General features: G+C 45.6%; 1 protein-coding gene across 1 annotated transcript in view; it reads right to left on the reverse strand.

The window, feature by feature from the left end:
* The window catches only part of PHACTR3 (phosphatase and actin regulator 3), a 208,223-nt gene that overhangs the window by 29,494 nt on the left and 164,513 nt on the right, over positions 1 to 14,216 (reverse strand). The window contains exon 8 of the mRNA XM_060077830.1: positions 6,858 to 7,011. Within this exon, the coding sequence (XP_059933813.1) occupies positions 6,858 to 7,011 (154 nt within the window). The remainder of the gene's footprint in view (positions 1 to 6,857; positions 7,012 to 14,216) is intronic.

A 14,216-nucleotide genomic window follows, 5' to 3' on the forward strand; every position in this document is an offset into this window, starting at 1 on the left:
GACATTTCTCCAAAGACATACAGATGGCCAACAGGCACAGATGCTCAACATCACTAATAATTAGAGAAATGAAAATCAAAACTACAGTGAGGTATCACCTCACACCAGTCAGAATGGCCATCATCAAAAAGTCTATATATAACAAATGCTGGAGAGGGTGTGGAGAAAAGGGAACCCTCCCCTACACTGTTGGTGGGAATGTAAATTGGTGCAGTCACTATGAAGAACAGTGAGGGGGTTCCTTAAAAAATTAAAAATAGAACTATCACATGACCAGCAATTCCACTCCTGGGTATAAATCCGAAAGAAACAAAAACACTACTTTGAAAAGATACATGCACCCCAATGTTCATAGCAGCACTATTTACAACAGCCAAGACATGGAAACAACCTGAGTGTCCATCAACAGACAACTGGCTTAAGGTATATGTACATACACACACACAGAATATTAAGCAGCCATAAAAAAGAATGAAAAACTGCCATTTGCAGCAACATGGATGGACCTAGAGAGTATTATTCTTAGTGAAATAAGTCAGAGAAAGACTAGTACTATATGATATCATGTATATATGAATCTAAAAAATAATACAAATGAATATGTATACAAAATAGAAACAGACTCACAGACACAGAAAACAAACTTGTGGTTACCAAAGGGGAGAGGAAAAGGGGGAGGGACAAATTCGGGGTATGAGATTAACAGATACAAATGACTATACATAAAACAGATAAGCAGCAAAGACATACTGTATAGCACAGGGAATTATACCCATTATCTTGTAATAACCTATAATGGAGTATAATCTCAAAAATGCAGAATCACTACACTGTACACCTGAAACTAATGCAATATTGTAAATCATCTATACTTCAATTTAAAAAAAAGGAAACTACTGAAGCACTTCTGGAGAACTACAGCAGCCAGAAAGAGAGGTGACAAAAGCAAACTCAAACTGAAATAGAGATGCTCACCAACAGTCCTGTCTCACTCACAATCACTCCATGACCTCAGCCTCCATGTGGGCATCAGTTTCACGTGAATGCTTTAGAAAAATTTCAAGTCCTACATGTTTGGAGTTACTGGCAAATAGGCAAAACCTCCAACACTGAATCATCAAATGGCAAGAGTCTGTTGTAATGCCTATACCTTAGGTTTCTTGTAACCATGAAAAAATGTAACATAGGTGAAAGAGTTAGAACACAGTGTGATCAATAAATGTGAGACTCCTTCCTTCCAAAAACGAAAAAAAGAGTTGAGGAAATTAAGACAAAGGCCATACAACAGAAGATCAAACACAGACACACAACCCAAATGATACAACACACTTGTGACAGGTATCTGCATACTTGGCTCTGAGCTTCCTGGTGGCCAAGGCAAAAAGGGAAACACAATTAACTACAAAATGTGCATTCTCCTTAAGATACTAACAGACAGCTGTTACACAGAAGTACAGCTTATTTTGATCCTGAGGCCTCCAAGAACGGTCTTCCAAGGGTGACAAGGAAGGGGACACAGTGCAGCCTAAGGCGGCAGTGACACTTAGGAGAAGGGTTCTGTTAAAATACAGATTCCTGTTCAGGAGATGTGGGGTGGGGCCTGGGAATCTGTGCTTTCACAAAGCTCCCTGGTGATTTGGATGGACGCCCTGATGTTGGAACTGGCGTGGATCGGGTGACCAATTACCCCCGCATCCCATATTTCCCACTGTGTGAGCACAGGCAAGTGACTGCACTGTTGTGAGCCAGTTATCCTCATCTGAAAAATAGGACCATTAACAGCACCTACCCCAGAGAGCTCTTGCAAAGCTCCAAGGAGGTAATATGCGTGAAACGCTTAGCAGGAAGCTGGTACACAGAAGACACCGAATACATGTTAGCAACGACCATCATAAATAACCACACCTTTCTGTCCCTCCTTAGAGGGTGCTTATGGGGCAGGATTCAAGTCACCCAGGAGGAGCTGGGCTCCCACCCGGCACTGCAGGTCGGGAAGAGGAAAAGCAGCAAATGTTTATCAACATCTGTTATTATGCAATCCCCCACCCGCTGCAATGATGCCTCAACACTTCCCAAAGGAGCAGCTTCCTTTGCAGCAATTAAAATTAAGCCATTTTTTTCCTGCTAAGCCCAGAAAAAGTAAGGTTTCTGTATTTCCTAAATGTGTCCACAGAACTGAGACCCTGCACTGTGCCCCAGCTTTCCTGACACCTTCAGCAGAAAGAAAGTACCACGGCTAACGCTCGGTTCACGGTGCTGATTATACGGGTACCAATCTCCATCTCCATCCTTAAAAGCATCAAGCCTCCTCCTTAGAATTCCGCAGATTTCAAGGCAAGCACGGGGCAAGGGAGCAGCAGCACAGAACACTTTTTCCTGGGAATCTGTTTCCCGCAGGCCTGAGTGGCGGCAGCCTGTTCTGGATGTGGGAGAACAAAACGTACAAAGGGACCGGCTGGAGGGTCATTTAATGCACGTGCATTTAACGCCTGTGTTAACGTGCTACTGGAGGACGCTACTGAGCATTAATCAGCTTCTCACATGCGGTCCCACAGCAGAGGACGCCCCAAGGGAGAGACTTAACAGAAGGTTTGTGCATCACTCCGGAGGTGCCCACCGGGCAAAAAACACCAGTCACGGACGAGAACAATGTACTGACATTAACAACTATGCTAACACGACCTTAGCTCTCCAGGCGCCACTTCTACAGCAGCTCACTACCCTGGCCTGGCCTGCTGGGCAGCCTCTGCCCCTGCCCGGGTGACAACTAGCCCGAGTGCATCCAGCCAGGACCAAACAGCCGCAGCTCCACCCCCCTGAGCGCCTCCTGCAGGGATGCACTTTCACCTGTCTGTCCAGGGACTAACCTGGAACCTTCCAAAGGGGCCCCAGGAGGAAGGTGCTGCCACGGTGTTGACTTTACAAACCAGGGGGAGATTCAGAGAAGGCCGTGCTGGCCCAAATCCACACCGCTGTGACGGAAAGCCTGGGATTTGAATCTACTTGTCTACGTTTCCCCAGAGCCCGTGGTCGGCCGAGAGTCTCTGTTCGCTAACTGCACTGTTCCGGGGGTGGGAGAATATTTGCATCCCCTCCGGTTCCCGCCAACACAGGCATGGAGTGTTTTGCACAGAAGCCCAGGGCATTGGCTGGAGGCCTGAATGTCCCCTGATGGAAGCCACACCAGTATGAGAAAACACAAAGCAGAGACTTAGATAAGCCAGGCCCCCAGAGCTCTGTTTCCCCTGCCACCCAGGCCTGGGGGTTCTAAGGGACCACCCATCGCCTGACTCCCAGCCCGCCTCCTCTGAGCTGTGTGACCCTGGGCAAGCTCCTTAACCTCTCTCATCAAACCTTAGTTTTCTCATCTGTAAAATGGAGATGATGATAACACCTACTCTATCGGTTCCTGTAAAGATTAAATGAAATGGGGGAAAGGAAGCAAAACATACTGTACGGGGTCTGCACTTAAAAGGGAAAGTTGTCACCTGATCACTCTGTAGTGTATACAGATGTCGAATTACAATGCTGGACACCTGAAGCTTATATAATAATAATAATAAAAGAGAAAGCTGTCGGGCATCCTTAAATGGCGTGCACACAACCCAACTGAAGACAGTAGTTTCTAGAACATGCCCGCTGTGTGAGGCACGGGAGCTGCGGGCCCGTAATACTCTGCAGATTCATTTACACACGCTGTGAAGGTGAGCTGGGCTCCCATATAGAAAGGGGGCGACCATGATCACAGGGCTTTACTCCTCCTTTACTCCCAAGCTGACCCTGACTTCATGCAAATCCCCAGAGCCAGCACACAGAGTCAGGGGAGACCGTGACCACTTCGTCCAGAAAAGCCCTAGGAGCGCCCAAAAGATAGAAGAGTAAGGGTCTGGAAATTTTTTAAAATACACAATACGAAAACACCAACTGCACTTCAGGATACAGTGAATGGCACGTTGCCACAGCAACCAGAGGCTAAATTATTCAGCAAGGGATGGCAGAAGAATCTCTGAAAGGCGGCAAAACAAAGACAAAGGATCCAATTAAACCACTTCTGCAGGGGAAACAAACTGGGCCGGCCAGGAAGGCTACATCTGCCCACCTGGGATGTGACTTTTCAACCACGCTCTCTTTGTGTCTAATTCTGGGGTCTCTTTTCCGTTTTTAAAAATGGTGACAAACGTCCAAGGAGCTACTATGCTCTAGTCCAAGCTTTAAAATGAGTTATAGATTCCTTGAGTAACAGTCCAGGGCCTGTGTTTGGGGTATCACTTAATTAGGGGTCCTTTGAGGTTTCCCAGCACCCCACCTTTTCCCACCTCCCGTCTGCACCGGGAAACAGGAGTGGGGTCCCCAGAGTTCTCTTAAGCCAAGCACCATCACGACCATTTTGTTATCCTTGAATCACATATACTACAATGTTTACTATTTTTTTTTCTTTAATTCACTTAATATTCTATCTTGAAAGAGAAGTTGGTTTGTTTAGCAAATAGAAAACCATTATCGCTTGGCACAATTAGATGACAACTGCAAGAATAATATGTGTAAACATCATTTTTTTGACTTTCCGGCAGGGAAGAATGTTTTAAAACAAGGCACAAATAATATGGACCATAAAGTATATCAGGGCCCAGGAAACTTTACCCCGTGGGCTGCTGTTTATGTTTGTACATAAAGCTGCATTAGCATGCGGCCGCACTCACTCACCACGCATTAGCCACGCGTTAGTGTGACGACAAAGTCGTGTGGTCACAGCAGACACAGTAGGATCCACAGAGCCAGAAATATTCAGTATCTGACTCTTCACAGAAAAAGTCTGCTGACACCTGAAGTATACGATCGATAATCTGATAACTTTAAAAATAAAAAACTTTCACATATCAAAGGAAAGCATGAACCAAATGACAAAACCAGTCCTGGAGAGGAAGGAGAGGTGTCATTCACAGACCCGGAAAATACTGGAAGCTGCAATTTCCAGAGTAAAATCCTCAAATCATTAAGATAAAGAAAACTGCAGGTAATGTACATGAAAGGAACTGAAAAAAAACAGACAGCTAATAAACACTGAAAAAAAAGTTCAATCTCATTAGAAAGGAGAGGAAACCACGCCTCCTGCGACGGCGCATCCCATCCATGAGACAGGCCACAAGGACACCAGGCTGGATCTGCCAGCATCTCCCCTTGGCCACGAGATCGATGCACCTGTGTTTCCACCCCTCCTTCCTTCCCACCCGTATGCATTTACTGAGCACCCATCTGGTCTGTACAAAGCCCCAGAGTGGGTACCAGCCACACAGGAAGAGGTCTGAGGATGCTCTCCGGGAATATGGAGCTCAGGGGAGATCTCTCCCTCATTACCCACAACTGTATCTCTAGCAACGGCCACGGCGCCTGCCTGCCCCTCATTTGAGTAAAATAAGCCTTTGCTGAATGACTAGACACAGAGTGATACGTGCGTGGTGGGTTGACAATCTCACTGCAATCAGGCTAAGAACGTCCAACCTGGAGAGGACGCCTCAACCCGTTAATATCAGGGAATTCGTGAAAATCCCCCTCTCAGCCCAGAGACTGATCAGGTGGAGGTGGGGCGCATCAATCTGTATTTTAAAAAGCCTCTCCCTGGTCTGGGTTCAGAGCCGATACAGGAGGAGGGGCTGAGGACCTGGCTCCCAGGCCCCACCAGCCATGGTGAGCACCGACTTACTGAGCACCTACTTTGTGCCAGGGCTCGGCCATACGCCTTCCTTACGGGATCTCCCCCCAAATTCACAATGACCTTGAGAGAATCAGCACCCCACTTTATAGACGAGAAAACCAAGACCTGGGGAGGTAAGGCCGCTGGTCCAAGGTCCCCCAGCACGTCAGCACAGAGCAGGGCTATGTGATTCCAAGCCCTCAGGACCCCAGCTGGGGACCTCGGCTGCCTGCAGAAAATGTGCGCCACACTGAGCCCACCCCTCCTCCACTGTGATCCCGCAGCTGGTATCATCCCCATTTTATAGGTAAGAAAACTGAGGCCCACAGAATCACAGCATCTGGGCACTGGGCTTCACCCCCTCACACTCATTGCCCTCCACTCTGAAAAAACTCAAAGGATTTCGGAGGGTGGCAACACGGGGGCCCAAGCTCCCCGGCAGAGAGCAGAAACAAGGGCCCGTCCACCCGAAACGGGGAGACTTGAGCCTCGGACAGAGGAAAGACCACCTGGAGAAGTCCAGGGTGACCTTCAGGTCAGGGGTCCTCGACTAGAGGATGGCTCCATCCCCCAGGGGACCCTTGGCAGTAACTGGAGACATTTTTGGTTGTCACCATGGGAAGCAGGGTGAGGGGCTGTGAGCATCTCCAGGGTAGAGGCCAGGGATGCTGCTAAATGTCCTACCGTGCCCAGGACGGCCCCATCAGAGTCATCCGGCCCCAAACATCAGGAGCCCCGAGTTCGGGAGATCCTGCTTCCGGCCCTCGCTCCTCCGGAGGGCAGGGGGGCGCCACAGACCAGGAGCACTGGCAGCCCCCCGGAGCCTGTCCACACCATAGGCCTTGCTTGGCTTCTATAACCAGTGCTTCTCCACAGGGAAGAGTGGCCCCCAGGGGGGATCGGGCCATGTCTGGGGACATTGTCGGCTAGCAAAAGGGTGTGCAGCCTGCAGAGGCCAGGGAGGCTGCCAAGCATCTGACGGTGCCCCGACGGCCCCCGCGGTGAAGAGCCATCTGGCCCTGAGCGTTGACAGTGGCAAGGCTGGGAAATCCCGCCCTGGGCACTGCGTTTGGAGCCGGGACAGCGCGGTGTGGGGAAGGTGGGACATCCGAGGGGTCAGGCTGCAGGGCCGGGACCAGCCCCCACTGTGCCCACCGCCACTTACTTGGAGAGTTTCATCTCAATCTGCTGCCGGATCTCCTGCCTCTCTTCAGCCGTCCTCCTGGGGAAGATATTGCGGTCTTCCAGTTCCTGCTTGCTGGGCCGGTTCCTCAGTTTCACCGCCAGGAGCTCCTTCTTGCACTTCCTCGGCAGCGTTCCTAAGAGCAGGGGCACCGAGAAAGGGGGTGTCAAGGAGGTGCTGGCTCCCAGTGCAGCCAGCACTTCCTGCCCTCCTGCAGGAAAGAACCTAGACCAGAGCCAGGCGGGCACGTCTGGCAGCTGTGATACCCTCCAGCAAACGGTGGGCAACGCACCTCCCTTCACAAAGGCCCCCACACAACCACGCCTTCCACAGGCGCGGGATCGTTCACGCATCCGGGGTCTCCAGAGACAGTCCCGATCGACACCCTTTGCCCCAGAGCGATTACTAATAGCACCACGTTTTCTTTCAGAAGTGCCCGGGTGCAGATCCTAAATTACAGTCACTTTACCCATGGTGGTCCGTCCCCCCATCGCCCTGTCACCCCCCTCTCCCCTCTGCCTGTGACCCCGTAGCCATGTGGGTCCTCTTCCATTCCTGGATGATCCCAACTCAGGGTCTCTGCACCATGTCTTTCCCATGCCGACCCCCGTGCTCTGCCTGGACCATCCAGGGCCGGCCACCTCCTGAGTCACGCTGCTGGCCTTGAGCCCTGCCCTCAAAGAGGCCCGATGGGTCCTCCGATCACCATCACCCACCCGGTTAACTCCTCCCCTATCTGGCCTCTTTCTTGTTCACTAGGTTATCCTCCATCTCCTCCACTAGTTTTTAAGTTCGACAACAGTCTGTTCTCCTGGGTCCTGGAACAGTGTTGATGCAGCAGGTTATCAAGGAACACGGTTGAGTGAGCCTGGTTCAGGGTCTAGGAGGCTGACATTGACTTTTAGTTCTACACACGTCCAAGCAGCAGAGTGACATCGGTGTGCATGTAAGGTCTTAAGGAACGACGTTTAAACGTACTGAAGAGCAGAAAAGGGGGCTGGCTGCATTCATGTACAGAAAAGGAACCGGCATGGAGCTGCATGAAGAGCGGAGTCCTTACCTGCCCCCCGCGAGCACACGTGCTGATAAAGGGCAGGGAACTCCGGGGCACAACGTAGACTGCAGTTTTGCAACGTGTGGTTTTGTGCTTTTACTAGGGCATGGGTTTAAATCCGGGGGCTCAGACCATCATCCAATGAGGTCAACCCCACAGGTGGAGGGAAACTTTATTTCTTAAGAATAACATCTCCCCAAAGAAAGCCCATTCCTACTGTGGGGTACAGGAGTACAAAGCAAGAAATGTCTAGTAAGGTGATAGTTTAACAGACGTCTGGGATAAAGTAAGATATAAAAAATTGGACTTGACTGAGGCTTGAGTTTCTAATATGAACTTGTTTGCTGTGTGTTTTATTAGAGACAAAGAGAAAAATAATGACCCCCAAAGCCATTTCAGGCAGGACTCCAGCCCGATTTTGTTTTAATAGCTTTATACATGACTAGAGTCCTGTATTTATAGAATCATGAAAGCCTAAGGCAGTCACATGCATTTTTCTGTTGATCTTAACTGCATGGTCTGGGGGAAACTGAAAGCTAAACTGGCATTTATGAGCCGAGGGAGTCTCAAAGGTCTCAGGACAAATCCTTCGTGAATGTCAAAGGTCTGATAGGTGGCGAGAAGGATTGCCATTTTTAGACAACCGTAATATGCTAACCATGAAACTACACTGAATGTGGTTTCATCTTTTCAGCTTTTGATAAAGAATGTCTTTAAGCCGACTGCAAATGTCTCAGCATACTTGTCATTACAAACTTTAAGCATATTTGTTCTTAACTGAGAGAAAGATCCTTTCATCAGAGATTTCTAGATGTAATGAGAATTCACTCCACAGGAAATCTCTGTGCTAAGAGCAATTAATTCTTCTCTGCTTATTCATCCAGGCCCTAAGAGCACAATATGGCACCCAGTAGGGCCACAATGAAAACTTCTGGGCTGACGGTCTTCCCCAGGCTATCAAGAGGTTATCAGATTTGACTACTACTTAAAAGTCAAAAAGGGAAACTTCCAGACAAATAGCTTAAAGTGAGGGCTTTTCATGAAGTTGAGTGGCACGTCTACACAACTGATGGAATTAATCTAAACGAGCAGGGGGTCCAGAGCAGGATGTGACACAGAGAAACAGAGGCCAGGAGACCTTCCTGTCCTGACGATGGGAACAAGCCACCCTCTCCCCCAAAGGCCCCCAAACACACTTGTGATCCTACCTTTGAGGCCAGAAATACCACTTCCAAGAGTCTGCTCCCAAAACAAATGGGACAAGCACACAGAACACACATAAGAGGGTGTTCACACAGCCTCATTTACGAAAGAAAGAAATTAAACACAACCGAAATACGACAAGACAGCATGTGTTAAATTATGGCTCATCTGTATCATGTGAATATCGTGACCCTATCATGAACCTATCATGAACCTATCATGAACCTAAGAACAGTAGTATATACATTACTGAGGGACAAAAAGACAGACATGATATGTTGCTACGAAAAGCAACTTGTAGGAAAGTATGTACGTTTTATATATAAATATATCTGTGTATGTGTTTGCATCTAATTTTGTGTGTGTGTGTGTGTGTCTGTGTGTTACGCAGGCCTCTCACTGTTGTGGCCTCTCCCGTTGCGGAGCACAGGCTCCGGACGCGCAGGCTCAGCGGCCATAGCTCACGGGCCCAGCCGCTCCGCAGCACGTGGGATCCTCCCAGACTGGGGCACGAACTCACGTCCCCTGCATCGGCAGGCGGACTCTCAACCACTGCGCCACCAGGGAAGCCCTGCATCTAATTTTGTAAGTATTTATAATCTTATAAATCAGCATAGAAATGCCGGAAATGGATTTTACTTATTAATTTTGGTTTTCTGTATTTTGTTTTTAATCATCAACATAGCTTCCTTATATCAAAATAAATGTTTAAAAAGAAAGACCTTTGTGGAGTGATAGCAGTGAAGATGGTGGAAAATTCTCTCCATAAAGGCAACAAAAAAACTGCAAAATCATCAGAGTCAACTTTTTCAGAACTCTGTAAATTAACCAAAGGGTTGCAGCACCACAGGAATCTTTATTCAAGGAAAACTGGATGAATCTCAGGAAGGATGGTTTACTCTGTCTCTTTCTCCCCTGGCTCTTTCTCCAGCTTGGCAGCAGCCTTGAAGCACTGTTTTCTGCTGAAAACCAGGGGCCTGGCAGCCACTGGAGGGAGGTGAACAGGCTTCATTCCCAAAGAGCTGTCATCATTTGACCTGTCGCTGGTTCCCTGAAGACCCCACTGCAAGGCTGTCTGCATTGGATCTGACTCAGAGCTGGCCCAATGCAAAACTACCTTCTCCCCAGGGTCGTGCTTGTCAAAAACAATACTTTCTTTCCAAACCCAAGGCTTTCATTTATCTTTAGACCAGTCTTCCTCGATACTCTATGGAGTTCTTGATTGGCCAAAGCCAATAAAAATCAACGCATAAGCCAAATATTGTAAGTCAATTAAAAGAAAAACCTTAGGGCCTCCCTGGTGGCGCAAGTGGTTAAGAGTCCGCCTGCTGATGCAGGGGATACGGGTTCGTGCCCCGGTCTGGGAGGATCCCATATGCCGCGGAGCGTCTGGGCCCGTGAGCCATGGCCGCTGGGCCTGCGCATCCGGAGCCTGTGCTCCGCAACGGGAGAGGCCACAACAGTGAGAGGCCCACATACCGCAAAAAGAAAAAAAAAAAAAAAAAAAAAAGAAAAACCTTAGAAGAGAAAAAGAAAGGGACTGAGAAAATATTTGAAGAGATTATAGTTGAAAACTTCCCTAATATGGGGAAGGAAATAGTTAATCAAGTCCAGGAAGCACAGAGAGTCCCATACAGGATAAATCCAAGGAGAAACACACCAAGACACATATTAATCAAACTATCAAAAATTAAATACAAAGAACTAATATTAAAAGCAGCAAGGGAAAAACAACAAATAACACGTAAGGGAATCCCCATAAGGTTAACAGCTAATCTTTCAGCAGAAACTCTGCAAGCCAGAAGGGAGTGGCATGACATATTTAAAGTGATATGTCATGCCACTCCCTTCTGCAAGCCAGAAGGGAGTGGCATGACATATTTAAAGTGATGAAGGAGAAAAACCTGCAACCAAGATTACTCTACCAGCAAGGATCTCATTCAGATTCAACGGAGAAATTAAAACCTTTACAGACAAGCAAAAGCTGAGAGAATTCAGCACCACCAAACCAGCTTTACAACAAATGCTAAAGGAACTTCTCTAGGCAGGAAACACAAGAGAAGGAAAAGACCTACAATAATAAACCCAAAATAATTAAGAAAATGGTAATAGGAACATACATATCGTTAATTACCTTAAATGTAAATGGATTAAATGCTCCAACCAAAAGACACAGACTGGCTGAATGGATACAAAAACAAGACCTGTATATACACTGTCTACAAGAGACCCACTTCAGGCCTAGGGACACATACAGACTGAAAGTGAGGAGATGGAAAAAGATATTCCATGCAAATGGAAGTCAAAAGAAAGCTGGAGTAGCAATTCTCATATCAGACAAAATAGACTTTAAAACAAAGACTATTACAAGAGACAAAGAAGGACACTACGTAATGATCAAGGGATCAATCCAAGAAGAAGATATAACAATTGTAAATATTTATGCACCCAACATAGGAGCACCTCAATACATAAGGCAAATACTAACAGCCATAAAAGGGGAAATCAACAGTAACACAATCATAGTAGGGGACTTTTAACACCCCACTTTCACCAATGGACAGATCATCCAAAATGAAAATAAATAAGGAAACATAAGCTTTAAATGATACATTAAACAAGATGGACTTAATTGATATTTATAGGACATTTCATCCAAAAACAACAGAAGACACATTCTTCTCAAGTGCTCATGGAACATTCTCCAGGATAGAGCATATCTTGGGTCACAAATCAAGCTTTGGTAAATTTAAGAAAAGTGAAATCGTATCAAGTATCTTTTCTGACCACAACGCTATGAGACTAGATATCGAATACAGGAAAAAATCTGTAAGATATATAAACACATGGAGGCTAAACAACACACTACTTAATAACCAAGAGATCACTGAAGAAATCAAAGAGGAAATCAAAAAATACCTAGAAACAAATGACAATGAAAACACGACAACCAAAAACCTATGGGATGCAGCAGAAGCAGTTCTAATAGGGAATTTATAGCAATACAATCCCACCTTAACAAACAGGAAACATCTCAAATAAACAACCAAACCTTACACCTAAAGCAGTTAGAGAAAGAAGAACAAAAAAACCCCAAAGTTAGCAGAAGGAAAGAAATCATAAAGATCAGATCAGAAATAAATGAAAAAGAAATGAAGGAAACGATAGCAAAGATCAATAAAACTACATGCTGGTTCTTTGAGAAGATAAAATTGATAAACCATTAGCCAGACTCATCAAGAAAAAGAGGGAGAAGATTCAAATCAATAGATATGAAAAGGAGAAGTAACAACTGACACTGCAGAAATACAAAAGATCATGAGATTACTACAAGCAACTGTATGCCAATAAGATGGACAATGTGGAAGAAATGGACACATTCTTAGAAATGCACAACCTGCCAAGACTGAATCAGGAAGAAATAGAAAATACGAACAGACCAATCACAAGCACTGAAATTGAAACTGTGATTAAAACTCTTCCAACAAACAAAAGCCCAGGACCAGATGGCTTCACAGGCGAATTCTATCAAGCATTTAGAGAAGAGCTAACACCTAATCCTTCTCAAACTCTTCCAAAATATAGCAGAGGGAGGAACACTCCCAAACTCATTCTACGAGGCCACCATCACTCTGGTACCAAAACCAGACAAAGACGTCACAAAGAAAGAAAATTACAGGACCATATCACTGATGAACATAGATGCAAAAATCCTCAACAAAATACTAGCAAACAGAATCCAACAACACATTAAAAGGATCATATACTATGATCAAGTGACGTTTATCCCAGGAATGCAAGGATTCTTCAATATTTGCAAATCAATCAACACGATACACCATATTAACAAACTGAAGGAGAAAAACCATATGATCATCTCAATAGATGCAGAGAAAGCTTTCGACAAAATTCAACACCCATTTATGATAAAAACCCTCCAGAAAGTAGACATAGAGGGAACTTTCCTCAATATAATAAAGGCCATATATGACAAACCCACAGCCAACATCATCCTCAATGGTGAAAAACTGAAATCATTCCCACTAAGATCAGGAACAAGACAAGGTTGCCCACTCTCACCACTCTTATTCAACATAGTTTTGGAAGTTTTAGGCACAGCAATCAGAGAAGAAAAGGAAATAAAAGGAATCCAAACGGGAAAAGAAGAAGTAAAGCTGTCACTGTTTGCAGATGACATGATACTATACATAGAGAATTCTAAAGATGCTACCAGAAAACTACTAGAGCTAATCAATGAATCTGGGAAAGTAGCAGGTTAAAAAACTAATGCACAGAAATCTCTGGCATTCCTATACACTATTAATGAAAAATCTGAAAGTGAAATTAAGAAAACACTCCCATTTACCATTGCAACAAAAAGAATAAAATATCTAGGAATAAACCTACCTAAGGAGACAAAAGACCTGTATGCAGACAATTAGAAGACACTGATGAAAGAAATTAAAGATGATACAAACAGATGGAGAGATATACCATGTTCTTGGATTGGAAGAATCAACATTGTGAAAATGACTCTACTACCCAAAGCAATCTACAGATTCAAGGCAATCCCTATCAAACTACCAATGGTATTTTTTACAGAACTAGAACAAAAAATTTCACAACTTGTATGGAAACACAAAAGACCCCGAAGACAAAGCAATCTTGAGAAAGAAAAACTGAGCTGGGGGAAACAGGCTCCCTGACTTCATACTATACTACAAAGCTACAGTAATCAAGACAGTATGGTACTGGCATAGAAACAGAAATATAGATCAATGGAACAGGACAGAAAGCCCAGAGATAAACCCACGCACATATGGTCACCTTATCTTTGATAAAGGGGGCAAGAATATACAGTGGAGAAAAGACATCCTCTTCAATAAGTGGTGCTGGGAAAACTGGACAGCTACATGTAAAAGAATGAAATTAGAACACTCCCTAGCACCATACACAAAAATAAACTCAAAATGGATTAAAGACTTAAATGTAAGGCCAGACACCATCAAACTCTTAGAGGAAAACACAGGCAGAACACTCTATGACATAAATCACAGCAAGATCCTTTTTGACCCACCTCCTAG

This window comes from Mesoplodon densirostris, chromosome 16 (assembly GCF_025265405.1).
Source record: "Mesoplodon densirostris isolate mMesDen1 chromosome 16, mMesDen1 primary haplotype, whole genome shotgun sequence".
Classification (NCBI taxonomy): Eukaryota; Metazoa; Chordata; class Mammalia; order Artiodactyla; family Ziphiidae; genus Mesoplodon; species Mesoplodon densirostris.